Here is a 27,660-nt window from a genome sequence, read left to right on the forward strand (position 1 = left end):
GTGCTACAAAAATTACCATTTAGGTGGATAGACTTTTTTGATAATTTCTTCATGAAAACACATTTATAAAGTGAGAGAATATCAGAATATCAATGAATTAGTCTTTTTCTTATAATTCAATATTACAAAATTCAAATAAACTGGCATTTAATAAAAAAAGTAGAAACTTAATTCTGTTTCAGACAGTGTTTAACTTAACTCACTGAGGATTTTTTAAAATTAAAAATAGCCTGATTCAAAGAACAATGAATTGAATTTCCGTGTTTCTCAATACATAGGAAGAGGTATTCAACCTAATGAGCTTTCAGAGCCATTCCATGACTCTCATTCCCTCAGTTATTTTTGAGTAAACTGGTCTCTGTTACACACATGAGCTCCCCTCAGCTCTCCTTCTAACAACTTACAGTACATAAGCCAATTAACCTACAACAACATATCTTTGAAATCTAGTAGGAAAGCAGAGTGACAAGAGAAAACCAATGCAAGTACAAATGTGAAAATAAAATAAAAATTAATAATAAAAATAAATGTGAATATAAAAGACAAAACGTGTTAGTGACAAGAAAGTTTGAATAAGTAGCTTTTGAGATGACATTTGAAAATGTCAACTGAGTCTGCATCCCTTATAGTTTTAGGTATGGATTTGCTAAGTTTAGGAGCCCAGTTCAAAAAAGCTGACCTGCCAGTTATCATTTGAGGGAGATTAGTTAACTTTAAGGGACTAGCAGAAGAAGAACGGAGAGCTTAAACAGGATTGTAAAGTGAAAGTGATTCTGTGATGTACTCCCATCCCAAACGATTAAGAGCTTTAAAAACTTTAAAATCAATTCTAAATGATACAGGAAGCCAAAGGGTGTGATATGTTCCATCATCCTGGTGTTAGTTAAAAATCCAGCAGTGGTGTTCGAAATGAGCTGAAGTTTGTCAATATACACACAAAATGCTGGTGGAACACAGCAGGCCAGGCAACATCTATAAGGAGAAGCACTGTCAACGTTTTGGGCCGAGACCCTTTGTCAGGACTAACTGAAAGGAAAGATAGTAAGAGATTTGAAAGTAGTGGGGGGGGGGGGGGAGGGGGAAACGTGAAATGATAGGAGAAGACCGGAGAGGGTGGGATGAAGCTAAGAGCTGGAAACGTGATTGGTGAAAGTGAAACAGAGCTGGAGAAGGGAAAGGATCATGGGACAGGAGGTCTCAGGAGAAAGAAAGGAGGGGGGGAAAGCACCAGAGGGAGATGGAGAACAGGCAAACAACTAACTATGTCAGGGATGGGGTAAGAAGGGGAGGAGGGGCATTAACAGAAGTTAGAGAAGTCAAAGTTCATGCCATCAGGTTGGAGGTTACCCAGCTGGTATATAAGGTGTTGCTCTTCCAACCTGAGTTTGGATTCATTTTAACAGTAGAGGAGGCCATGGATAGACATATCAGAATGGGAATGGGACGTGGAATTAAAATGTGTGGCCACTGGGAGATCCTGCTTTCTTTGGTGGACCGAGCATAGGTGTTCAGCGAAACGGTCTCCCAGTCTGCGTCGGGTCTCACCAATATATAAAAGGCCACACCAGGAGCACCGGACGCAGTATACCACACCAGCCGACTCACAGGTGAAGTGTCGCCTCACCTGGAAGGACTGTCTGGGGCCCTGAATGGTGGTGAGGGAGGAAGTGTAAGGGCAGGTGTAGCACTTGTTCCACTTACAAGGATAAGTGCCAGTAGGTTGTTTTGGAAGGCCAGCAAAAAGTGCATTGCAGTAATCTAGTCTATTCAATTTAAAGGTGTGAATTAATTTTTCAGCATCATTACTTGACAGATGTGGGCGTACCTTTGCGATATCCCTCGTGTAGAAATGCTGCTCTGGTTGCTTTCTTTATGTGGGATTTAAAACTGAAATCTGAATCAAGGATAACGTTTGGGCTATTTACTTCTGATTTTACAAGGGGAGCCAAGTTCCCAAGTTTATCAAGAAGTTTATCTTATTTAGCCGTGGGACCAACCAGAAGTATTTCAGTTTTATCTTCATTTATTTTTAGGAAATTGTTGTTCATCCATTTGTTTATGGCAACCTTACCAGAAGTCAGAGAAGATAAGGTGTTATCATCATCAGGCTCAACTAAGTTATACAAATTATGTGTTATCTGCATAACTGTGGAAATAAAGTTTATGCTGTCTAAGAGGAGCATGTATAAGAAGAAGAGTAAGGGACCATGAGAGCTTCCCTGAGCAACACCAGGAGATACAGCATAGCTCTTAGACAATTGATCTCCAAGGCAGACAAAAATTTTTCTCTCTAAGATATCTTCTTCTTCTTCGGCTGTCCATCGATTTTCAATGATGACTGAAGCCTGGGCAAGGTTGTATGCAATTGCCCATGCTGCAAGTCTCCCCTCTCCACGCCACCTATGTTGTCCAAGGGAAGGGCATTAGGACCTATACAGCTTGGCACTGGTGTCGTCGCAGAGCAATGTGCGGTTAAGCGCCTTGCTCAAGGACATAACACGCTGCCTCAACTGAGGCTCAAACTAGCAACCTTCAGATCACTAGACCAATGCCACGCGCCACGTTGTTCTCTAAGATATATGAACAAAACCAATTAAGGGCACACCATAAAGACCAACCCAGTTCTCGAGGAGATCTGGGAGAATGTTTGTGGTCAATTGTGTCGAAGGCATCACATAGATCTAGAAGACTTGGAACAGCGACTCTGTTGGCATCAATACTGAGCCAAAGGTCACTGACAATTTTGATAAGGACTCTCTCTGTGCTGTAGTTTGCTCTAAAACCGGACTGAAACTTTTATGGAATACTATTCTCATTCAGAAAGTCATTGTGTTGGTTGAAAGTAACTTTCTTAACAATCTTGCCCAGGAAGGGAAGATTTGATAGTCTGTAGTAACTCACTATCAAGGTTTGGCTTTTTAACTAGGGGTTTTGACAGCTGCAGTTTTGAAAGCATCCAGAAAAACTGCAGTTTCACGGGATGTGTTAATAATTTTTCTAACAGAATTGAAAACACCACTAAAAGGGTCATTAAAAAGTGTGGTAAGGACAACGTCAAGACAACGAGATAGCAGTTTATTCATTATAACAATCTTATCGAGTTCTGAATCAGAAATACTTGGAAATTGTGACAAGGTTGCCATCATGTTAAGAGGTTGGCTGTAGAGGTTACTAGTATCTGTAGCTATACTCTCCCTAATAGAGTCATTTTGTTGATAGGAAATATTGCAAATTCCTAACAATTTGTGGAAGATGCTTGACTGAGGAGATTATCGGTTGGGGCAAGGATTAACAGTTTATTGCGGAGAACAATATTCTCGAGTCAATGATATTCTGTGTAATAATAATGGAAAAATGGGCTCTTTTTGAAGACAACGTACAGTATCTGCTAGGAGGACGATTAGTGGGGAGGGACAAGTGGACAAGGAAATCACAGAGGCAGTGATCTCTGTGGAAAGCAGGGGACAGTGGGGAGGTAAAATGTGTTTAGTGGTAAGATCTCATTGAAGGTGGTGGAAGTTGCAAAGAATGATGTGTTGGTTGCAGAGGCTCATGGGGAGGTGGGTGAAGACAAGAGGAACTCTATCCCTGTTGAGGTGCTGGAAGATTCGGGTAAACATCGATGTCCAGGAAATGGATGAGATGTGGGTGAAGGTGGCATCATGGTGGAAGAAGGGATACCCCTTTCTTTGAAAAGGGAGGACACCTCTGATGTTCTGGAAAGGAAAGCCATATCCTGAGAACAGATGCGGTGGAGATGAGAAAAAGGAATAGTATTTTTACAGGAGAGAGGGTGGAAAGATGTATAGTCAAGACACCCATGGGAATTGGTAAGTTTATAAAAAATGTCTGTAGACAGTCTAGAGACAGATATCAAGAAACAGAAGGAGGTGTCAGAAATGGACTACATGAACTTAAGGGCAGGGTGAAAGTTGGAGACAAAACTGATAAAATTGAGAAGATCAGCATGGGTGCATGAAGCAGCACCAATACAGTCATCATTGTTGTGCAGGATGAGTTGGGGAGCATTGCCAAGGAAGGCTTGGAACATGGACTGTTCTACATAGCCAACGAAAAGGCAGGCATAGCTTGTGCTCATGTGGGTGCCCATGTCAAACCCTTGTAGTAAGTGGGGGGAGCCAAAGGAGAAGTTGTGGGTGAGTACCAGTTCTGCCAGAAGAAAGGTGGTGGCTGAGGGGAACTAGTTGGATTTTTAATTTAGAAAAAAGTGGAGTGCTTTAAGGCCTTCTGGATGAGGGGTATAAGTGCATAGGGACTGGCAGTCATGGCCAGGGGATTGAAGGATTGCGGAGGAGATGGAAAGCTTGTGAAGTGTCACAGATATAGGTGGAAAAGGACTGAATGAAGCAGAATAGAAAGGAGTCAAGTTATGCAGACATGAATTCAGTGGGTAAGAGTGGGCAGGGACAATGGGCCAACCTGTACAGTCAGGTTTGTGAATCTTGGGTAAGAGGTAGAAACGAGCAGAGCAGGGAAAATGGACTATCTGTTTGGTGGCAGTGGATGGGACTTCTCCAGATTTGATGAAGTTTGTGATGGTGTCAGAGACAATTTTCTGATGGTTCTGAGTGGGGTCTTTTTCAAGGAGTAAGAGGTGGTGTTTGCCAGTTACTGCTTGACCTCAACAGCAATGTAGATGTCAATCTGCCACACTACAACAGAACTCCCTTTAACTGCAGGTTTGATGGAAAGGTTGGGATTGGTGTGGAGAGAGTGGAGGACACTGCGTTTAGAGAGAGTAAGGTTCAAGTAGGAGAGAGGAGTGCTGAAATTGAGCTGGTTGATATCTTGTCAGCAAGTGGAGATGAAAAGATCCAGAGCAGGATGTCCAAAAAGCGGAAAAGGGTTGGAGACAAGAGAAGAGGCTACGTGGTGTGGGGAATTTTTACCAAAGAACAAGGCTTGGAGACAGAGACAACAGATGAGGAGCTCAGTGTCATCGGGGGGCATGGACTCACTGAGGTGTCGGTGAAGGGGGACAAACGTAAAGTCCTTGTGGAGGACAGCATGCTTCACCTCAGAGAGGGGAAGGTTGGAAGCAATGGTGAACATATGACAGAGATGAAAAGCTGGGGTCAGTGGGGGGGAGAAGAGTTGGTGGCATATGAGGAGGGAGGGTTGGTGTGTCCAGAGAAGGTAGGGTGGGAGGACGATGGAGACTTTGAGGACTCAAGGGGTGACAGGGAAGCCTGGGAGATCCAGGGTTGGAGAGCGGTGGTGGTGGAAGGGGAGCCCAGGGGTTCACCGCATCAAGGAAGTTCTTGGCCTAGAAGTGGTTGTGGCTGATGTCTGAGCTGGGACTGGAGTGAGATGCCACATAATTCATAGTCGGAAGGCACCCAGAGTCATTGGACCCAGTGCTGGCAGCACTCGTATCTGCTGTCTGGAGCTAAACTCTTCTTGATTAGCAATTACAGTGTATCCTTCTTCCATAATGACCATCAACGCCATGGCCAAAAACCAATGTGACCCTTGATCTTTGGTCCATCCATAAAATTGATATGCCACCACAAAAAACTGTAAACATTCAGCTTACAAGTCCTAAACTTATAAACACAAAAACGTCTGCAGATGCTGGAAATCCAAAGCAACTCACACAAAATGCTGGAGGAATTCAGCAGGTCAGGGAGCTTCTATGGAAGTAAACAGATAGCCAATGTTTTAAGCTAAGACACTTCTTCAGGTCTGAGAAGGAAGTACTGTACCAGATTAAAAAGATTGGGGATGGGGAAGGAGAAGAGCTAGAAAGTGAAAGGTGAAGCCTGGCGGGTGGGAAAGGTCAAGGGCTGGAGAAGAAGGAATCTGAACAGAGAGGAGAATGGACCATTGGAGGAAGGGAAGGAGGAGGGGAGCCAGGGGTAAATCATAGTAGTGATAAGTCAAATGAAATTTGCATGCTATTTCCATACTCCCATCATGTAGGTTATTCAGTACCAATGCCCAGATTTGGTGAAAACACACTAGGTGGGGCAGAATTTTACTTTTTGTGATAGGCATGCATAAAAGTGTATCTATTACAGCAAATACAATCGTGTCAATACAGCCAGCAGCAGATACTAGTAACTAGAGTTTTAATTATTTTCCTTATATATCATAATCTATAAATAACACAGTGCCTTTAGAAGTCACATAAGTAAATGTTAAGTTTAATAAATTAAGAATGAATTATGACACTTGATGTAGCAAAGAAACATGCTGCAGTGGGTTATTCACCATACAGATCAGTTCAGAATCCAGCATTTTTACAACTTGTAAAACTACAAACATGAAACTACAGAAACAGTGTAATACTCATTCAGTGAAAATATTGGTCTTTTAATTAAAGGAGTTCACCAGTTGGCAAACCATTTCTCCAGATGGTCAGGTCATTCTATTCTAAGCTTAAAGAGAATGCAAGCTAACAGTCCAGCTCTGCGTTATCACTCTTGTCTCTTGGTGAGAAGATAAAAATTAAGCCCAGGCATTAAGAAGATAAAGTGAGGTGGAACCCAAAACCCTCTTTTACTACATCAATAAGTTGTTTTACAAAGCAGATAGATTTAGAAGACATTTATATTATGACAGCAGTAATTACATTGCAAAAAATATCTCCAGAACTCCAGACCAATCCCGGAATTATGTATCTTACATTATAATTGTGAGTCTTTTCTTCTTTAGAAATGCTAGTTTAAATCTGTCATAAAGGAATCTCCTACAGAAAAGATATCAATAAAATTGAAATAATGAAGAGATCTTTTCAAAGGATGTTGACTGGACTTGAGGATCTAATAGGGAAAGGTTGAATAGGTTAGGACTTTATTCCCTGTAGTATTGGAGAATGAGGGAAGATTTGATAGGGGTATGCAAAATTAATTATGAGGGGTATAGATGGGGTAAATGCAAGCAGGCTTTTCCCACAGAGATTAGGTGAGATTAGAACTAGAGGGCATGGGTTAAGGGTGAAAGGTGACACGGGGGAACACGGGGAGGGGGGAAGAATCTTGTTCACTCAGAAGGTGGTGGGAGTGTGGAAGGAGCTGCCAGTGTGGTTGAAATGGGTTCAGTTTCAAGATTTAAGAGAAATTTGGATAAGTACATGTACGGGAGAGGTATGGAGCACTATGATCCAGGTACAGGCTGACGGGACTAGGCAGAATAATAGATAGGCATATACTAGATGGGCTGAAGGGCCTGTTTCTGTGCTGTAGTGTTATATGACTCTATGTTTCTGAATCAATTATTCAGATATTGATTTGAAATACTGTTTTACTGCATTTTTTTTGCCCTGAGCTGACTGTCTCCAAAACTGTATCAAGGTGACATAAGAACATAAATGATTCTCAGTCAGATTTCTGAACAACTGAGGAGAAGTAGACAGAAAAACTGGTGAAATGTTTTATCGGCTAAGGCAGCAAAATACTAGAAATGCTACAGAGAAAAGCTCTTGTCAAAAGTAGCTAAGAAAACCATTATCTTTGTCATCAGGGAAGGAAAACAGCCAAAATAACTGCATGTGATTGATTTGTGATGACATCAAGCACAAGAATTCAATGGTGTTTATATGATACAAGGTTTTGTTTTAGAGCAAATTATCCCTCCACATCCTTATGTTGTGGAAACATGGGAAAAAGCGTTCCCAAAACATTATTTAATAGAATTTGAAACCAAATTGAAGTTGTTAACATGTGGTGAAGTAACTAAAAGAACGCAGCTCAACAATGTCTAAAATATCTAGCATTAGTTAACAGGTTTCACAGTGCAGAGTTGATGTCAGGAGGAACTGAAAGCAAATCATGTACATCTTGTACAGGAACAATCTACTGATACAATGTGTAGAACACATTGCGACACAGCTATTAAGGTTTGAAGAATATTGTGTTCATGAAATCTTGCAAATGCCATACTCTCATTCATTGTCAGTCCCTTCAAATTCAAAGTAAATTTATCAGCAAAGAACTCCCATGTCACCACACACTGCCCTGAGAGTCGTTTTCTTGCAGGCATTCACAGTAGATACAAAGAAACTCAATACAATCAATGAAAAAACTACAGATAAAGACCTACAAGCCACCGATGTGCGTAAGAGGACAAAGTGTGCAATTTCAAAAACAAAACTAATAATAAATAAATAATTCTGAGTTGTAGAGTTCTTGAAAGTGAGTGCATAGGTTGCGGAACACATCAGTATTGAGATGAGTAAAGTTATCCATGCCAGTTCGGGATACTGATGGCTGAAGGGTGATAACTGCTCCTGAACCTTGAAACATGAACATTTTATAATCATAATTTTTTCTCGCAGCTAGCAGGCTGGAGTAGGAAATCCGTTGTGGAACAAAGTTTACCATACTTAGTGGGCAACCTTTTGGTGAATACAATTCAAAAAGCCTGTTCTTTCCATTGACATTCCTACTAATAATAAGTCAGCATGATCCCCCGTGGTGAAGAGCCGAATGAATCGTACTGTTTTGTATAACCGCTCTTTCCAGAATTCAACTGGATAATATTGCTGAAAGATTCAGCTGTTTTTCCATTGCTAAGATCCAATTTAGTCTAAAAACTTAGATGTTTTATAATTTTCCCATGAAAACGCAGCTGAAAATCATGCCATATAGTGATGGAAATTATTGTGGAATGAATTGTACCATACGGTCTGAGTATAAACCTGAGTATTAGGATACAGGTCATAACGACATAAACTTCAAAGTCAGGAATATAACATTAACAGATGTTCAAATACTGCATCCGAGGTAAGGACTGAAAACTGGATCAGGCCAAATTAACAATGAGTCATTTTGAAGCAACTGCTTAAAGAACAGCACAGAATCAACTTTTTCCAAAAACTATTATCTTGCCTAGTACATGTACATAGGTTCTGGTGAATCAACTAGACGGTCTCTATATGGACAGGTCACGTCAATGACAATTGCTTGATCTGCCATTTTTGCTTTCTTGATTCACACGCTCTCAGCCAGAGCCAATAAAGGAAGCTATTTCATAAGCTTCGCTTACCTCAATTCAAAATTCTAAGTAAATTTATTATCAAAGTTCATGTATGTCACCATGGGATTCATCTTCCTGCAAGCATTCACAACGAGACAAAGAAGTGCAACAGAAACAATGAAAAACTGCACACAAAAACCAACAACCAATGTGCAAATAAAAAATTCAAAAATATGCAAATAGTACTGAGAACATGAGTTGTTGAGTCATTGAAAGATAGTCCATAGGTACTGGAATCAGTCCAGAGGTGAGTGAAGTCATCTATGCTGGTTCAGTAGCCTGATGCTTGAAGGGTAACAACTATTCCTGAAGTTGGTGGTGTGAGACCTAGGGCTTCTGCACCTCCAGCAGCAAGAAGGGAGCATGACCAGATGATGTCGGCTGCTTCATTGTGCTCATGCACAGTTCGATGTACTGACCCATATCATCACATTATTTGTTTCTTCATATCTCCAGCTCTCCTTCAGTATACTTGTCAAATATTTTAATTCCAATTCCCATTCCTGTTCTGACAAGTTGGTCCATGGTCGTCTCCTGTGCCAAGACGAGGCCACTCTCAGAGTGGAGGAGCAACACCTTGTATTCTGTCTGGGTGGGCTCCAACCTGATGGCATGCATATCAATTTCTCCTTCCAGTAAAAGAAATCCCACACCTTCCCCTCTCCTATTCCCCATTCTGGCCTCTTGCCTTTTCTCACCTGCCTTTCACCTCCCCCTGGCTCCCTCCTCCTTCCCTTTCTCAAATGGTCCGTGCTCCTTGCCTATCAGATTCCTTCTGCTCCAGCCCTTTATGTTTCCTACACATCTGGCTTCACCCATCACCTCTTAGTTATCCTCCTTTCCCTCCCTCCAGCTTTTTGTTGTGGCATCTTTTCTCTTCTGCCTGTACTACTGAGTTTCTCCAGCATTTTGTGTGTGTGAGCCAATTATTTTATTCGACCAACTTTCACTGCTGTCATTCGCCTTGTTTCTGCTTGAGAACATTGACCATATTTGTCTATAGCACATAGATGATTCTTCAAAGGCATTCACTCATTGTACAACTTTTACAATGCCAACTCATCATGCAGACTCCTTGCTGCAGTAACTAATGTTGCACCATTTAACAACCTCTAAATAAATAAGTAATGATTGGTCTATGCCTTCCAAGCTGCCCTACACTTCGTATATTCATTCATTTTGAGGAATCATTATATCAGAGTATTTGCTAATCAAATGTAAGCAACATTTATAGTAATTTTCCCAGTCATAGTGGAAGTTAAGTCAGTTTCTCTTTCAACAGCTGCTGCTCATTTTATTGAATATTTCCAACATTTAGTATTTAATGAAAGGTAAAGTTTGAAAGTTTTTTGTGACTGAACTCCATGGGGCTTCCTTCCAAAGAAACAATTTCTGCCTTTTCAAACTGCAGGGATATGGAATCCAGCATATTCCATTCAAAATTATAATTTATACTTACTACAGCTAATCTTACTTTCAAATAGACATTCATCCAGTTCTTATTAGAGGGTGAATCAATACTGAATTAATTGATATTTTCTTGAATTCTATCCACAAGTTATGTTAAGCACTCTTGGCAAATTGATAACTCTGGTCTCTGGCCTCTGGTTCAATGAATGCAGTGAGAAGCAATGAGATAATATCTATGCTTACATCCATAATTGCCAGCATTTTAAATGATTGGCATCAAGGTTTTTTTTCTAATCTTTCTCTATCCTGTGAAATTAAGTTGGGATGCACTCATCAAAAAATCAGGTTCAGCACTTTTCTCTTAAGTTACCTCAACTGAACAATTACCGAAAGTCTGGTTCAGGTAGGAGAACAGAAGGACAGGCTGAGTAGCTCCAAGCATATCCAGAAATAAGCTGCTGGCAACGTAGGATAAAATGCATGTTAAACAGGAGAAGTGGTATTTTATGGATAGGGATAACCGATTCAATAACCTGCAAAGCAGATTAACACTCTACATTTATTCCACAACTAATCAGAATCGGAATCACGTTTGTTATCAATGGTAAATGTCATGAAATGTGTTGTTTTGCAGCAGAAGTATAGTGCAATACCTACAAAGTTTACTATACAATAAGAAACATAAAAATAAATAAGTAGCTTAAACAGATAGTAAAATAGTGAGATTATGTTTATGAGTATCATGGACCATTCAGAAATCTGTTGGCAGAGGGGAAGAAGCTGGTCCTGAATCATTGAGTGCTTGTCTTTAGGATCCTGTAACTCTGGTGTTCCCAACATGGGGCCTACAGAACCCTCAGTTAATGGTAGGGGTCCATGGCATAAAAGCATTTGGAAACTTCTGCTGTAACTCCTTCTTGACGGTAGTAATGAGATTAGGGCATGTCCTTGACGGTGAGGGCCCGTAATGATGGATGCCGTCTTCTTGAGGGATCGCCTTTTGACTATGAACTCAATGGTGGGGAGGATAGTGCCCATGATGTAAGCTGGCTGAGTTTACAACACCCTGACCCATCTCTGGTGCCTCCACACCAGGTGGTGATGCAACCAGTCAGAATGCTCTCCATGTATATCAGAAGAAATTTGCTAGAGTCTTTGGTGACATACCAAATCTTCTCAGACTCCTAGTAGTATAAAGCTGCTGGCATGCCTTCTTCATAATTTGATGAATCAAGATGTATCATTAATGGGAGGAGAAAACAAGAAAAGATGGTCAAGACTAGTGAATGCTATGGAAAAGGTTCAAACACTTGCACCACATTCATTCAACAGTGCTGAGTGGATGACATATTCTGGCAAACTTCCTCCAATACAGTTCTCTCCAAGCAAATGCAATAAGCATTTTAGAACACCAACCAGGTAAAATCACATCTGCAGCATTAAAGACTCACCCACCAGAATTAGCTGCATCTATAGCCAGGATATTCCAATGCAATTATGACACTGGGTTCTCATGACTATGTTGAAAATTACCCAGGTATGCTCTGTACACAAAAGCAGGTCAAGTATAATACAGAAATCTACTGCCTAATCAGTGGGCTTTCTCCGGGTCTTCCAGTTTCCTCCCACAGTCCAAAGACATATTGGTTAGTAAATTAATTGGTCATAGTAAATTGTCCTGTGATTAGGCTGGGATTAAATTGGGAGATGCTGGGCAGCATGGCTCCAAGGGCTGGAAGGGCCTCTTCTGCACTGTATCTCTATATAATGTTTTTAATGTTATGGAATGTGTCACTGACAAATCTTTCGAGCAGCATTTACTCTCCAATACCATAGTAACCAGCGCCTACTTTTACTGTACCACTCCATATTTTGGTCTAATTGTGCCTAAAGTTCTGAGTTCTAGAGCCAGCGTGAGAGTGATTGTCTTAACATTGAGCTAACATCAAGAGATCCTGACATAGATCAAAGAGTGCCAAAGGGAAAGAGTGCTTGGACCCATACCTCACGCAATAGAAAAATAGCTGTGCTTTCTGTAGATCAATCACTTAGGCCCCAAGACTTCACAGCATAAGTCTCTGAGGGGAATGTATAAGCTTAACCATTTCCGGATACTTCATCAATGAAGAAGTGAAAGATGTTTGGTCTGGGACATTCCAAACGATGATGGCACAATGTTCAATTTCATTTGCGACTCCTTAGGAAATTTTGCAGTTCATCCCTGTTTGTGGCAAATCCACAAATGCAGAAGTCTTTCAGCATTTCACTCACTGAAGGCCCGAATCTGGAGTGTGCGGGGCATCCAGAGAGGTGTGCACTTCTGATGAAGGGGCTTACCGTGTCCATTCTAGGGCAGCTCACACATTTTTGCTCCCCACCAGACACTCAGCTCTCATCTGTTGCTCCAAGTAGCTGTTTGCATGTGACAGCAGACACACCCTGGTACACTGCTTCAACAGGAGGGCTAAACCAGGTAAGGATAGCCAGAGGGCCTGGTGAGACATGAGACATACCTGTCGTAGCATGTGAACTCAGCTCCGGTGGACTGGGTGGACAGTAAGATCCAGTGGCCAGGAAGCTGGTTTTGCAATGCTTTATGGCGAGCAAAGGGCATGACAAGGCACAGAAGTCATGTTCAACCACTGCAACCAAGCAAGTTATACTGACACCAATGAACCCGGCCCTCCAAGGTTGCAAGAGTGGAACTGCCCTAGTGCAATGGCTTTTCCACTTTAAAAACTCTCCCAACACACACAAAATGCTGGTGGAACGCAGCAGGCCAGGCAGCATCTATAAGGAGAAGCACTGTCGACGTGCGGAGTCCTGACGAAGGGTCTCGGCCCAAAACGTCGACAGTGCTTCTCCTTGTAGATGCTGCCTGGCCTGCTGCGTTCCACCAGCATTTTGTGTGTGTTGCTTGAATTTCCAGCATCTGCAGATTTCCTCGTGTTCGCTTTAAAAACTCTCCCACACAGTTTTCCTGTCATCATCAGATACCATGGACAACCACCACAGACCTGAATCAACAGTAGGAAACACTAAAAACTGAAAGAACCAGAGTAAGAGCTCATCCACCAGCAACTAACTCATGTGCATTCGGCAGTTGTATAAAATGACCATTCCAAAGACCACCTCTGAAGGACAAAATTTCTTCTCATCATTGTTCTGAAAGACTGACCCCTCCTTTTGAAACTGTGGCAAACCCCCACCACCAGCTCCACCCCCCCCCCCAAATGCCAAAGGAAACATTATCACTACATCCATCCTGTACAGTCATTAAATACTTTCTGTATTTCAATGAGATCACCTCTCATTCATCTAACCTCAAGAGATTTTCTGCTGTTCAACACATGGAAGATGTTGGAGAGCATTTCAGAACAGCAGTGGGAAAAGCAGAAAATGGAAACACTTAATAGACCAAGCAGCAACTGGAGAAAGAGAAACAGTCATTGTTTCAAGACAAAAAGCCACCATCCAAACTGAAATATCCCTGTTTCTTTCTCCGTGGATGCTGCCTGACTTGTTGGGTAATTCTAGCAATTTCTAATGTTTTTTTTCAGGTTTCCAGCATCTGCAGATGTTTTAAATATATATATTTCTAATACTGCAGCATGGTATCAAAATGACACAACACATCCTGATCTACCTTTTCAGTTATCATCAATACATTCTACACTTACTTAACTACCAGGCATCCCTGCAAAAGACTATAAGCCTACATGTTTACATTGAAGATGTGTTTTTATCGAAGAATTTCAATTGCACAAGCGTGGCAAACTATAAAATCTAAATTTATTCTTACTACTTGGGAAACAGACATTGTTCTTGTCCTGACGTGTGCTGGTGAGGGAGTCTAAGACCATAGGATACAACTTCAGAATAGAGAGATGTGCACTTAGAATGGAGAAGAGGAAGAACCTGTGGAACTCATTGTCACAGCTGGCTGCGGAGGCAAAGTCATTGGGTATATTTAAGCCAGAGGTTGATAGGTTCTTGATTAGTCAGGGCATGAAGGGATATGAGGAGAAAGCAGGAAACTGGGGCTAAGAGGGAAGATGCTGAAATCACAGCGCAGACTCAATGGGCCCAATGGCCTAATTCTGCTCCTATATGTTATGATCTTATGGCAGTATTGGAATCCAAGTGTGGAGGAAAGACAGACTCCAATGTAGAGACAGCGATGAGAGCTCATTCATATAAATTCCAAAAGAACATCAAAACGACACTATGTGAAGTAACATTCTCAAAACTAGGACCTCATGATTAGTGCTAATTGTGTGCCTGCTTAAGTAATACAAGTAACACGAAATCCCTGAGCCTATCAAAATAAGCATAGCAAGCTTAAATAGAAAACACTAGGAGACAATATCACAAAGAGTGAGTCGCTTGAGAAAAAAACACAAGGAACTCTAAAGATCAATGACTCCCATGAAACAACAATTAACCAATTCCGGTGCTCTAAAAGCCTCGGAAACCAATGCTTTCTGGCGCCCCACACAGGCTGGAAGAAATCATTACAGTTCTATGCTGGAATTCATAATCCACTCAACAGCTTTAGGTGAAGCCATGGGAATGGCCTTGAAACTACCAGAAATGGAAATCTCATAGGACAGAAGATCAGTGTGTGGGAAATGGACTAACTTGCATGGCTACAGCACAGTTCAGGCTGTTCATCATGTTCTCATATGGAATAAGTGGCTATATTATCTCCCGCCTACCCTCATGTAGTTTAGAGTTTTCCAGGTTTCCCTGGGAGGTTAAAATCTGGAATTTCATCACTCAGGGTGGTTTGTGATCAGCCAAGTGTGCAACATTTTTTTAAATATTTCTGGCTTTTATTTAAAAAAATGTAGGTAAGTATTATATCAAGATAACATACACACAGTAAATTAGATGCGAGTTAGCACAGATCTGCAAGGACAAATTAGACATAGGGAATGTTCCAATGTTGGGCCATTTAGGCTTCATTTGGAACATGGCCCAGCATTTTAAGCTCCAAACCAAATATTGATTTGCCTTGACGACACGTATGGTGCCAAGAATTACCAGGCCAACATATTGGCTCAGCTAGCCATAGGTTGGCCTGGTAATAAGGCTGCAACTATGCAGACTTACATTTAAAAAAAACTACCTGAATTATTTATCTAAGCAACACACACAAAGTGCTGGAGGAATTCAGCAGGCCAGGCAGCATCTATGGAACAGAGTAAACAGTCTAGCAGAGGCCCTTCATGAGGCTTTCCAGCATCAGCAGAATCATTTATCTGTCAGTGGAGGTTTGGGAGAAGGGAAGCAATCTCTCTTTAAAGCAGTGTAATGATGCAATCATGAAGATAACACAAGAGTGCCTCTAATTTGTTAGGATTTTGAAGACATTTAGTATGTCATGAAAGACTCTTACTGATTTCTATAGATGTACAACAGAGCATTCTGCATCACAGCTGAATATGAAGGCTTCAATGCAAAGGCTCAAAACAGGCTGCAGAAGGTGGTACAGTCTACTGGCCCCATCATTGGCACAACCCACTCCACCATCGAGGACATCTTCAAGAAAAGATGTCTCCAGAAGGCAGCATCCTTCATTCAATCACCTGGATCAGATGGACTACATCACAGACTCCTGGGAGAGGTTGCTGAAGAGATAACAGATGCATTGGTCATGATCTTTCAAGAATGACTTGATTCTGGCAAGGTCCAAAAGGATTGGAAAATGACAAATGTCTCTACAACCTTTAAGAAGGGAGGAAAGTAAAAGAAAGGAAATTATAGGCCAGTTATCCTAAACTCAGTGGTTGGGAAAGTGTTGGAGTCTATTAGTAAGAATGAAGTTTTGGGGTACTTGGAAACTAATAATAAAATAAGTCAAAGTCAGCATGGTTTCTGTACAGGGAAATCTTGCCCGACAAATTTGTAGAGTCCTTTGAGGAAGTAACAAGCAGGGTGGACAAAGGAGAGGCAATGGATGTCATTTACTTGGATTTTAAGGAGACATTTGATAAAGTGCCACACATGAGAATCCTTAACAAGATAAAATCCTATGGTGTTACAGGAAAGATACTGGAATGGATAGTGGAATGGCTGAAAAAGAGAATGAAGGGGGCCTTTTCTGGTTGGCTGCCAGCGACTAGTGGTGTTCCTCAGGAGTCAATATGGGGACCACTACTTTTCACATTGTTTGTTAATGATTTAAATAGTGGAAATGATGACTTTGCAGCAAAGTTTGAGGATGATACAAAGGTAGGTGGAGGGGTAAGTAGTGCTGAGGAAGCAACGCAATGGCATCAGGACTTGGACAGAATGAAAGAATGGTCAAGAAAGTGGCAGATGGAATAGCGTTGAAAAATGTATGATACTGCATTTTGCTAGAAGTAACAGTTAGTGTAGAGTATTATCTAAATGGGGAGAAGGTTCAAATATCAGAAGGGATTTGTTGTCATTGGAGAGAGTCCAGACGAGGTTCATGAGTATTCCGGGAATGAAGAGGTTAACAAATGAGGAGCATTTGGCAACTTTGAGCCTGTACTCACTGGAACTTAGAAGAATGCAGGGGAATCTCATTGAAACCTACCAAATCTTGAAAGGACTAGATACGGTGGATGTGACGAGGATGTTTCCTTTGGTGGGGTATCCAGAACTACTAGAGGGCACAGCCTCAAAATTGAGGGGCAACCTTTTAGAACAGAGGTAAGGAGGAATTTTTTTAACCAGAGAGTAGTGAATCTGTGGAATGCTCTGCCACAGACTGCGGTGGAGGCCAAGTCCGTGGGTATATTTAAAGCAGAAGTTGATAGTTTCCTGATTGGTCAGGGCATGAAAGAATATGGCAAGAAGTCAGGTGATAGGGGTTGAGCAGGATCAGCCATGATGGAATGGCAGAGCAGACTTGATGGGCTGAATGGCTTAATTCTGCTCCTATGTCTTATGGTCTTATTACGGACTCTCAGCATCCAAAACATGTTCCCTTCTCATTATTACCATCTGTAAGGAAGCACAAGAGCCTGAAGACCCACCCTCAAAATTTTAGAAACAACTTCATCTCCTAGGCCATCAGATGTCTGAATAGCCCATGAAACCATGAAAACAACATATTTTTGCACTATTTCTTTATTTTTGTAATGTATAATAAATGTGATTCTGAAGCTCAGAAATGTTACCAATAATTAAAAAAATATCTATTTTTTTTGAAAAACTGTGCGCACATACAGTTTAGTAATGGATATTGCTTGAAAGGATAAAAATAATTCATTCCCTATCCAGATTTTTGCACGCCAATGAATTTTTGATCTCCTGCTGGGCTTGTTTGACAAAATTCCTTTTTGGAGTTTTATAAGAAATTGTTTAAAGTTGGTCACTTAAGAAATTTTAAAAGAGTACTTGTTATTCCAGTGGCCAATTCTCTTTTCCATTCAAGTTTTTTTGACCTTGAATGTATTTGTGTCCATTTTTTATAACATTGTTGCCATGTAACTATTTCCTGCACTCATATCCTTTCCAACCTCATCCAAACCCCAAGAAAAGCAGGAAAAGCAAGTGAGAAACTTGAAAATGACTTCCACTGAAAAATAAGCAGCAAATAGACAAAAAACTACAAGTATCAGGGGAGGTGGAGAGCATTATGCCCAGGATCAGGACTTTTAACCCTTACAGGAAACTTGGAGCTCAATTATTAAATAAATGACACTGATGCAAGGACTTGTCTGTTTAAAACTGCGAATTCAACATCTGGTAGAAGGTTTAAAATATGACAATATTAACAAGATGAATCATTTATCCATTATAGAATCTCACATTACACTGCAAGATATGGGGAACACAAGTCAATTCTCTCATCTTCATCCTTCAACATCTTTCTCAAATTCATTAGATTGAAAGATTTTTAGCACTTGAAAGTATATTAAAATAGCATTGTGAGGGGAATCCATGAGGACAGTGGGGGAATGCTTTCTGATGTATGCAAAATTTTACTAAGAATAATCAACCCTGAGATTTCTTTACCTTCATGTGCAGAAACTGTACATTTGTTCCAAAGTTGTGCGAGGAATGTGAGCCATGGAGAATAGTTTTCTGATGTGATCACTGGGAAAGGTGGTGGTTGGCAAAGGGGTCGGACATTTCAAGTGATGGAACTGGTCTGGGGCAGGCTTACTCCTGAGTGATGGACAGACTATGGGAGTGAGAACTGGAAGCCTCTGTTGCCCAAAGACACGATGCTGTCAGATATAGGCACCTCATAACTGTGAATTGAGATATTCCTACCTAGACAGAAGAACTTCTTTTGATATGAAGGATGCCACTATTGTCTATGAAGATTCGGGGCTTGCTTCATTGACAGCGGTTCACAATTTGCCCTGGGGTTTTGTGTCCAAAACCTGCGCTGTTTCCCAAATTGCATGTTCATATTGTCAAATCACAAAGGTGACAGCAATTCTGAAAAATGTGGCCATTAATGTTACTGCTGCATGTTCAGCAGCCTCATTTTGCAAAGCTCATTACTCACCCAGAGGTCCAGACTAAGACAGCAAAGATGTCCCCCAATTACCAATTGCTTCCAGACAGCAAATTTCCAAACCAAATAAAAAACCTATTGGGCAGTCTACACAGACATTGTACCCCATGTAGAACATAGTTGAGTACTATTGGACCAAACTCTTTACCCCTCAGTGTCTGTGACAAACATGTTGCCAAGTGAACCTTTGCCTTTGAGAGATGCAACAAAAATACATGTCCTGTAGTAGTGAAAGGAATGAGGCATCTTATCAAACATGGAAAGGACGAAAGACCTGTTTAGAAATATCAAAGTGTCACAAAGGAGAAGACAGAATTAAATGGGGCAAAACAAGTGAGGTGGGAATTCAGATTAAGGAATGGTTGACGTTAGGGCGGAGCGGTCAGAAATGATAGGGCCCAGATAACTGGGAGAGTCACAGGGCTGGAGAAGTTAACTACAATGAATACATTCAAGCCTGATAAGGAAATTAAAAGTGGACAATAACAAGCCAGAGTGGGCAGCGTGATGGAAGGGGATTTAGTGTGAATTAGGACAAGAGCCGCATGATTTTAGAGAATAAGTTAAATGGGGCATTGAATGATGTTGGGAGGCAGGGAGTAGATAATTATAATCATGTTTATAGGTTACAAGGACACAGATGAATGAGGCGGGGCAGGATAGGGCCAACAGGTGCTGTGGCGGTGGAAATAGGCAGTGCCTCTAATACTAGAGATATGTAATCCCAATATCAATTCTGGATCCAATGTCGGTATTATTTTGAGAATAGTCTGGTTTGATTTAAGATAGTCCTTAAGAATGGGAGAAAGCCAGTCACATAAAGAAAGGAATTTGCACTAAATGATGAACGTAATGACTTCGATCTTTCCGATTCTAATTGGAGCGAACTTTTTCTGCTCATCCAGCACAGTATGTAAGACTATCGGTTTTGGCAGGTCAGGGACAGTGGAGGCGTGAAATGGTTAAGGTCGAATTCAGTGAACCACCATGCATGTGTAAACTGATGCAATCTTTTGGATTACATTACTAAGGGACAATATGTGAGATTAAGAGAGTGCCCTTTGTTTGCTGAAGTTAATAGACATTAGATGAGTCAAGTGATATGGGTGCTAATGCAGGAGCGTGATACTGAAATTAAAAATCAGCTATGGTTTATCTGAAGCAGATGCAAGAGCTAAATGGTTTTTATTTCTTATTGAGTCAGAGCACAATATATTACTGGAGCAACTCACTGAATCCTCACCACCCACCAAGCAATCATTTTACTTTCATCCTACACTAGTTCCACTTTATTCTCCTCATGTTCCTTGCAGTCTCCCCAGATCCCTCCACCTACACACTATAACCAATTTACATGACCAATTAAGCTACCACTCTCTGCCAGACATCGTGGCAGATTAAGCTTCCAACTACTACACCTATGGGATGTAGGAGAAAACTGAAGCTGCTGGGGGAGGAGCATGCAAACTCCACACAAAGGTCAGGGCTACTGAAGCTGCCAGGTGACAGGTTGCTTGCTGTGCCACTTCATTTTTTTTCTGAACATTCGTCTGACCAACTTTTATCTCTCAAGAGCAGAAAAAGATTTCACCCCTCTCTGGGCCAGGAGGAGCAAGACCTAGAGAGCTCTGGATAAAATGCAAAGTTTCAGCTCTTGATGGTTCTATGCCTTGTAAGTAATAATGATAATTTTAGCTACTTGGTTTCCACCAAGTAAGCAGCATTAAAACATCCTGACTAGATTAGACTAGCTTTATTTCTCACATATACATTGAAACTCTTGGCAGTGTGGAGGATCTTGGGGTCCAAGTCCATAGGATATTCAAAGCTGCTGCGCAAGTTGACTCTGTGGTTAAGAAGGTGTACGGTGCATTGGCCTTCATCTATCGTGGAATTGAATTTAGGAGCTGAGAAGTAATGTTGCAGCTACATAGGACCCTGGTCAGACCCCACTTGGAGTACTGTGCTCAGTTCTGGTCACCTCACTACAGGAAGGATGTGGAAACCATAGAAAGGGTGCAGAGGACATTTACAAGGATGTCGCCTGGATTGGGGAGCATGCCTTATGAGAATAGGTTGAGTAAACTTGGCCTTTTCTCCTTGGAGCAAAAGAGAATGAGAGGTGACCTGATAGAAGTGTATAAGATGATGAGAGGTATTGATCATGTGGAGAGTCAGAGGCTTTTCCCCAGGGCTAGCAGAAGAGGGCACAGTTTTAAGGTGCTTGGAAGTAGGTACAGAGGAGATGTCAGAGGTAATTTTTTTTAATTTTTTTTTTTTTTTTACACACAGAGAGTGGTGAGTGCGTGGAATGGGCTGCCAGTGACGGTGGTGGAGGCGGATACGATAGGGTCTTTTAAAAGACTCCTGGACAGGTACATGCAACTCAGAAAAATTAGAGGGCTATGGGTAACACTAAGTTATTTCTAAGGTAAGGACATGTTTGGCACAGCTTTGTGGGCCGAAGGGCCTGTATTATGCTGTAGGTTTTCTATGTTTCTATGAAACATCAAAACATACAGTGAAATGCATCATCTTGGGCCAAAGACTAATGTAGTCCAAAGATTGTGCTGGGGGGTAACCACAAGGTTTGTCACACTTAGGGAGATAACCCTAACCCGTATGTCTTGGGAGGAAATGCACATGGTCATGGGAGAATGTACAAACCCCTTACAGACAGCAGTAGGAATCGGATTCGAATTGTTGATCGCTGGAGTTGCAAAGTGAATTTTATTTCTTTCATCGCTGGAAATATTGCAGATAAATTTATTGAATAGAATTACTTCCCAAAAAGCCTCTGTTTCATTGATAAGTAATCATCTTCATAATATTCCTTGGCAGCAATACGTTTAATGCTATTTAGAGTTTTATAAACACATCGAAAATCAATTATTTAAGCTGTTCCATGCTTCTCAAATTGCAGAGGGCCTGAGTTGGAGGTCCAACACCCAAACTGGATTACCAGCACATCCTCATGTCAGTAAGTGCTGGTGAAGAATCAGATCTCTGCTGTGTCCCACAGATAACTGCTGCCAATCTGCATCAAGTGCTTGGAGACTAATCATCTTACATCTCTTCAACTGCAACTGTGTTCCATGGAATATGTGTTGCAATGCACTTTTTATTCTTTCTCGGCACTGGCAACGTTTCATTTCGGAAGCATCGAGAAGTGACTTGATCAAGCCAAGGAGCACATGTAACCCATATTGTGCTTCCCAAAAGTCTGTTGTGAAAAGTAACAGCAAGGGCGAGAAAGGGATTGCGTTTCCTCTACTGATACAAGCCACAAATGGTGCCCCTTATTGAAATCACTAATGAACTTGAAAACCTTGCTTCTGAATTGCTACAAGACCAAAGAGTTCTAATGACTATCTTAAAGTAAAAAAGGCAACTATGACAGTGTCCTTACATAAAACAATTTCTGTGCAACAGGAACTAAAGAACTGCATCTGACTCCATGCTTTACAGATCCATGATCTTATAATGAAACTCTGTCTCACAGTTTATTTTTCTCTTTCCCCTCTTACTCAAAGCCATACAGAGGCTGCAGGATTTTGCAACATTTAGCTTCTTCATTTCACAAGACTGCATTTTAAAGATAAAAAGTAAACTCATTTATAACCAATGACACATCGTCAAATTAAACAGAAGGTTATCTATATTAGTTTTGATTTTCTTTTCAGTTGGAGAAGCAGACCCATTTTTAGCCTATATTATATGAAAATCACCCAGAAAAATCATTTTGCACCTGTTCTGGTGACAATTTTCAGTTGAAGTCCTGTCCATAAGAATTGGACCAACACTTCCTATCATGAATCACCTCAATGGAAACGTAGGATTCCATTGCCCTTAAAAAAAAACAAACTCTGATAACAATCTGTTAAAGCAAAGATGTCCTAATTTCATAAGTGACACAGATAGCTCTCACTTAATGGGCCGAATATGCTTGCTCCAACAAGAGAGCATTGAGGTCATGGTACAACCCTGGAAAACTGGAGTAATTTGAAATATCAAAACAACACACACAAAATGCTGGAGGAAATGAATACATAGTTGATGTTTGGGCCGAGACCCTTCTTCTGGACTGAGAAGGAAGGGGGAAGGTGCCAGAATAAAAAGGTGGAGGGAAGGGAAAGAGTTTAGCTGGTAGCTGATAGGTGAATTCAGGTGGGTGGGAAGGGTCAAGAACCGGAGGAGAAGGAATTTGATAGGAGAGGAGAGTGGACCATAGGAGAAAGGGGAGGAGGAGAGGACCCAGTGAGAAGCAATAGGCAGGTAAGAAAAGGTAAAAGGTCAGAGTGGGGAAATAGAAGAAGAGGTGGAGGGCATTTATTTATCAAAAGGAGAAATCAACAATCATACCATCAGGTTGGAGGCTACCCAGATGGAATGTAAGGTGTTACTCCTCCTCCCTGAGGGATTATTGTGTATTGCTGGTCTCCACAATATTAAAGGACATGACTACACTGGAGAGGGTGCAGGAGACATTTTCTAGGATTTTTATTATGATGGAACATTTCAATTACGAGGAGAAACTGGATAAGGCTTGGTTTGTTTGCCTTGGAACAGAGAACCTGAGAACAGTATGCAAAACTATCAAGTGTATAGATTGGTTGAGTCATGTAAAACTAGATTTAGAATTAATCAGAAACTAGGAGTAGAATATAAAAGCAAGGATATAATGTTGAGGCTTTATAAGGCCACACATGGCAGTATTATGAGCAGTTTTGGGTACCTTATTGAAGAAAGGATGTGCTGGAATTGGAGAGGGTCCGGGGGAGGTTCACGAGAATGATCCCAGGAATAAAGGGTTAACGTATGAGGAGTATTTGATGGCTCTGCACCTGTACCCTGCGCTACAGTTTAAAAGAATGAGGTAGGATCTCATTGAAACCTATCAAATATTGAAAGGCCTAAATAGGGTGGATGTGGGGAGGGTGTTTTCTGTAGTTGGGGCATCTAGGACCAGATGTCTCGGAATAAAAGGGTGTCCTTTTCAAACAGAGATGAGGAGGAATTTCTTTAGCCAGAGGTGGTGAATCTGAGGAATTCATTGCCACATATAGATGTGAAGGCTAAGTCTTTCAGTATATTTAAGGCAGGGGCGGAAAGGTTTTTGATTAGTAAGGGGATCAAAGGTTGTGGGGAGAAGGCAGGAGAATGGGGATGAGGGGGATAGTAAATTACCATTACCAAGGAGCCAACTCGAGGGGCAGAATGACCTAATTCTGCTCTTATTTCTTATGGCCTAATGGAAGCTGTTACACATGATGGAATGTCTAACACCAGAGGGAATAGGTTTAGGGAGAGAAACAAAATCATTAAAAGGGGCTGAGGAAGACTTGGAACATACTGTTTGAGAAGATAGATGAGTTGGGTACACGCACACATTTAACAAATGTCTGGACATTGAGTGACTAGGGCACAGCAGGCTGGTTAATAAGATCAGAATGACTGGGTATGGTAAGCTGAGAGGCACATTTCTGTGTTGTGTGAGTCTATGACTAATTTGCAGGCAATTATATCAACCAGCAATTTATGAAATCAAACTTCCTGATAAAGCTAGTGGTGAGGGCTAAAGTTTAAATGTTAGCCCAGACTGTGGTTAAAAAATGAGGATCAGAGAAGACTTATTACAGTTTGGGATGTGGAGAAGGCTTGGGTTTCCTATGTTGGTCACCCACATTTACATTTGCTAACCAAAGTGACATAACCTTATTTTATTTAGAGCGGTGTGTATGTGTGAATCCAGTAGAGAGTAACAGGGTGCATTTAACGAGGAGTGATGAATAAACTTATTTCAGAAAGCTGTCTGATCACGTTACAACATCTGGAGCAAAACACTTTCATGTGAACACTTATTGTGAACTATTTTAAATGTAAAACTAAAGCAGCCCATATGAAAAGGTCACCATTGCAATTTCTGGCAATCATAATCGTTCCTGACATTGCCCCATTAACTCTATCAAAAATGTATCCAGATTGTTACACTGGTCATAACCTTTAAATTGCCAAGAACTTTGGCAATCCCAGGGTTATTCTGAAGTTGATGATAAGCCTCATGATTTGAATGTTAAAAATTGCATCATTTATTAACATTAACCTGGGATATCAGAAATGCTTTTTTAAATTAGGAATAGTAACAGTTATATACATCATTGCACTTCCCTCCACCCAACATCCTTTCCAGTCCTGATGAAAGGCCTTGGCATGAAATGTTGGCTGTTTTTCTCCCTCCATAGATGCCATTTAGGGAAAGGAATAAACAGTCGATGTTTGGGTTGAGAACTGACCTGATGAAGGGTCTTGATCTCAAATATCAAATCTCTTATTCTTTTCCATAGATGCTGCCCAACCTGTTGAATTCCTCCACCAAATTTATGTGCGTTGGTCAAATTTTCCAGAATCTTGTGTTTATAATTGCCTAAAAATTGGACTTCTGGGATACCATCTCGCTATTCTTCTTTTGCATTATTTATTTATTTATTTATTTATTATTGTAACATTTTTATGTATTGCACTATACTGTTGCCACAAAACAACAAATTTCAAGACATAAGTCAGTAATAATAAACCCCATTCAGTTTCTGATTCTTTCTGAGCCAAGTTAAGTGCAGTGTTAACAGTAATACCGAACCAGAAGTAATAGAAAAGAACAATATTGGAAGATCTTTGCTTTAAAAGATTGGTAGTGTGATTTGTCCCCCAATAAGAACATTAAAAACTGAACTGTGCTTTTCACATATGGCAGATGCACACCTGAAGGTTATTTGCATGCTTACTTATGATAAATAGGTCAGTGCGTTTAAAGAGACCAGCCCATGACAATCTGTAACATTTGGTCCCCTGTGAAAGAGCTCTCTAACAGAGTGGGTCAGCCATGCCCTGACACTACAGGTGATCTTAAGCCTGATCAGCAGCCATCAGGGTCAGTGGTTGAGGGCTCTGTGAGGTGGTAAGCTGGGGCGGGAGAAGCACTTTTATTTATCCATAGTTGAGTACATTGGGCATAATATTTGGCTTGATTCATTTGAGTTATCTATAAATGTCCTAATTTCCCATTCAGTTTCTGGGTAGCATAGCAGTTAGTGCAGTGCTTTGCAGTGTGTCAGCTGTAAGATTAGGCTTCGTTCCCCACTGCTGCTTGTAAGGAGATTGTACATTCTCCCCGTGATCGCATGAGTTTCCTCCGGGCGCTCCAGTTTCCTCCCACATTCCAAGGAAGCACAGTTAGGATTATTAAGATATGGGCATGCTATGCTGGCACTGAAAGGGTGGCGATACTTGCAGGCTACCTGGCACAACCTTGTCAATTCGATTTTATGTAAACAATGCTTTTCACTGTACGTTTTGCCGTGTATGTGATAAACAAAGCTAATCTTTAACGTGAGCTATAGCCCTTGATGATGCCCAGTCCAGTTTCTCGAAGGGTTGAGCTTCAACAGGAAGTGGGTGCAAATACTAGATAATGGACACAAAAATGCTTTCATTTACAAGTTATACATAAAAAAAGGTGCAGATGGATTTACGATTTCTAGGCAAATGCACTGAAAGTAAAAGTAACCATTAAGTATTTATTTTATCTTTACTTCTGCTATGTTGCCTTTTGTTCCTTCCTGTTCTCATTTCCTTCCTCATTTTTCATCTTACTTAATACAACTTCATAAATATACACTTTATGTCCTATTTATTTTGGAAAGGTATATTCACAGCTTTTACCTAATCTATGGCATTCTACCTGACAATACTTGTTCCATTCTCCTACCCAGGATTACTTCAAAGTTCAAAATAAATTTACTATCAAAGTATATACAACCTTGAGATTCATGTTCATGCAGGCACCCACGGGAACGAGAAGGGAGGCCAACTCCCTCATCAAGACAGCACTCCATTGGACCCCTGCAGGGTGGAGGAAACACAGGAAACCAAGGACAACTGGGTACCATACACAAGAGGCAGAAGTGAGCACCCTGAACCATACTTGGGCACATTAGAGAAGATGGCCAAGGACGGACTGAGGTGGAGGACCTTTGTTGCTGCCATAAACGCCAGTGGATTAATAGACAGTAAGCAGATAAGTACAAACAAGAAAATAAAAAGTACTGCGGAACCCAGGAAAACAACACACATAACAAAGATTGACCAACATCCAATGCACAAAAGAGGACAAATCGTGAAAATTATTTTTAAAAAAGTAAACAAATAGCACAGGGAACATGAGCTGCAGAGTCCTTGAAAGTGCGTCCACAGGCTGTGGAATCAATTCAGCACTGAGGAAAGTGAAGCCATCTATGCTAGTCTAGGTTGTAGGGTCATCTGTTCAATGGGTCAACTCCAGGCTATTGCTAAACCTGGTGGCCTGGGACACGATTCCAGCATCTCCTGCCTAATGGAAGTAGTGAGAAGAAAGGGAGATGGGTCAGGTAGAATTGATGGAGTCAGGTGGGGGATCTTGACTGGCATGGAGTAATGAAGCTGGTCACTGGCTCATTTTCAGCTCTCAGGCCTCGATCCTCTAATCTAGCCTAAAGTCCAACTAGAGCTGGTGATGGCTGACCTTCGTCGGCATCAAGATGCCATTCCTGCATTCCTGAGAGTCAAGTTCATTGAATCCTTCAGCAGATTTTAAAATTGCTAATTTGTTAAGACAGTTCAAAAGTACATTTCTTAAAAAGTAATTACAGGCTGCAGATTATAGCAATCATAATTCAGAGGAATAGCTAGAAATTTCGGAAATTTCTCAC

At 41.0% G+C, this 27,660-nt stretch overlaps 1 protein-coding gene across 15 annotated transcripts in view; it reads right to left on the bottom strand.

Moving 5' to 3' along the window:
- Positions 1–27,660, bottom strand: part of erg (ETS transcription factor ERG) — a 275,925-nt gene that overhangs the window by 79,547 nt on the left and 168,718 nt on the right. For 7 of the 15 annotated variants that reach the window (XM_059968807.1, XM_059968806.1, XM_059968802.1 and 4 more), the window contains exon 1: positions 26,733–26,759. The exons of the other annotated variants lie outside the window; for them this stretch is intronic. In XM_059968807.1, the coding sequence (XP_059824790.1) occupies positions 26,733–26,750 (18 nt within the window). In that variant the 5' untranslated portion in view covers positions 26,751–26,759. Of the gene's footprint in view, positions 1–26,732; positions 26,760–27,660 lie in introns of those variants that run through there. 15 annotated transcript variants of the gene reach the window in all.

Source organism: Hypanus sabinus, chromosome 4 (assembly GCF_030144855.1).
Source record: "Hypanus sabinus isolate sHypSab1 chromosome 4, sHypSab1.hap1, whole genome shotgun sequence".
NCBI lineage: Eukaryota > Metazoa > Chordata > Chondrichthyes > Myliobatiformes > Dasyatidae > Hypanus > Hypanus sabinus.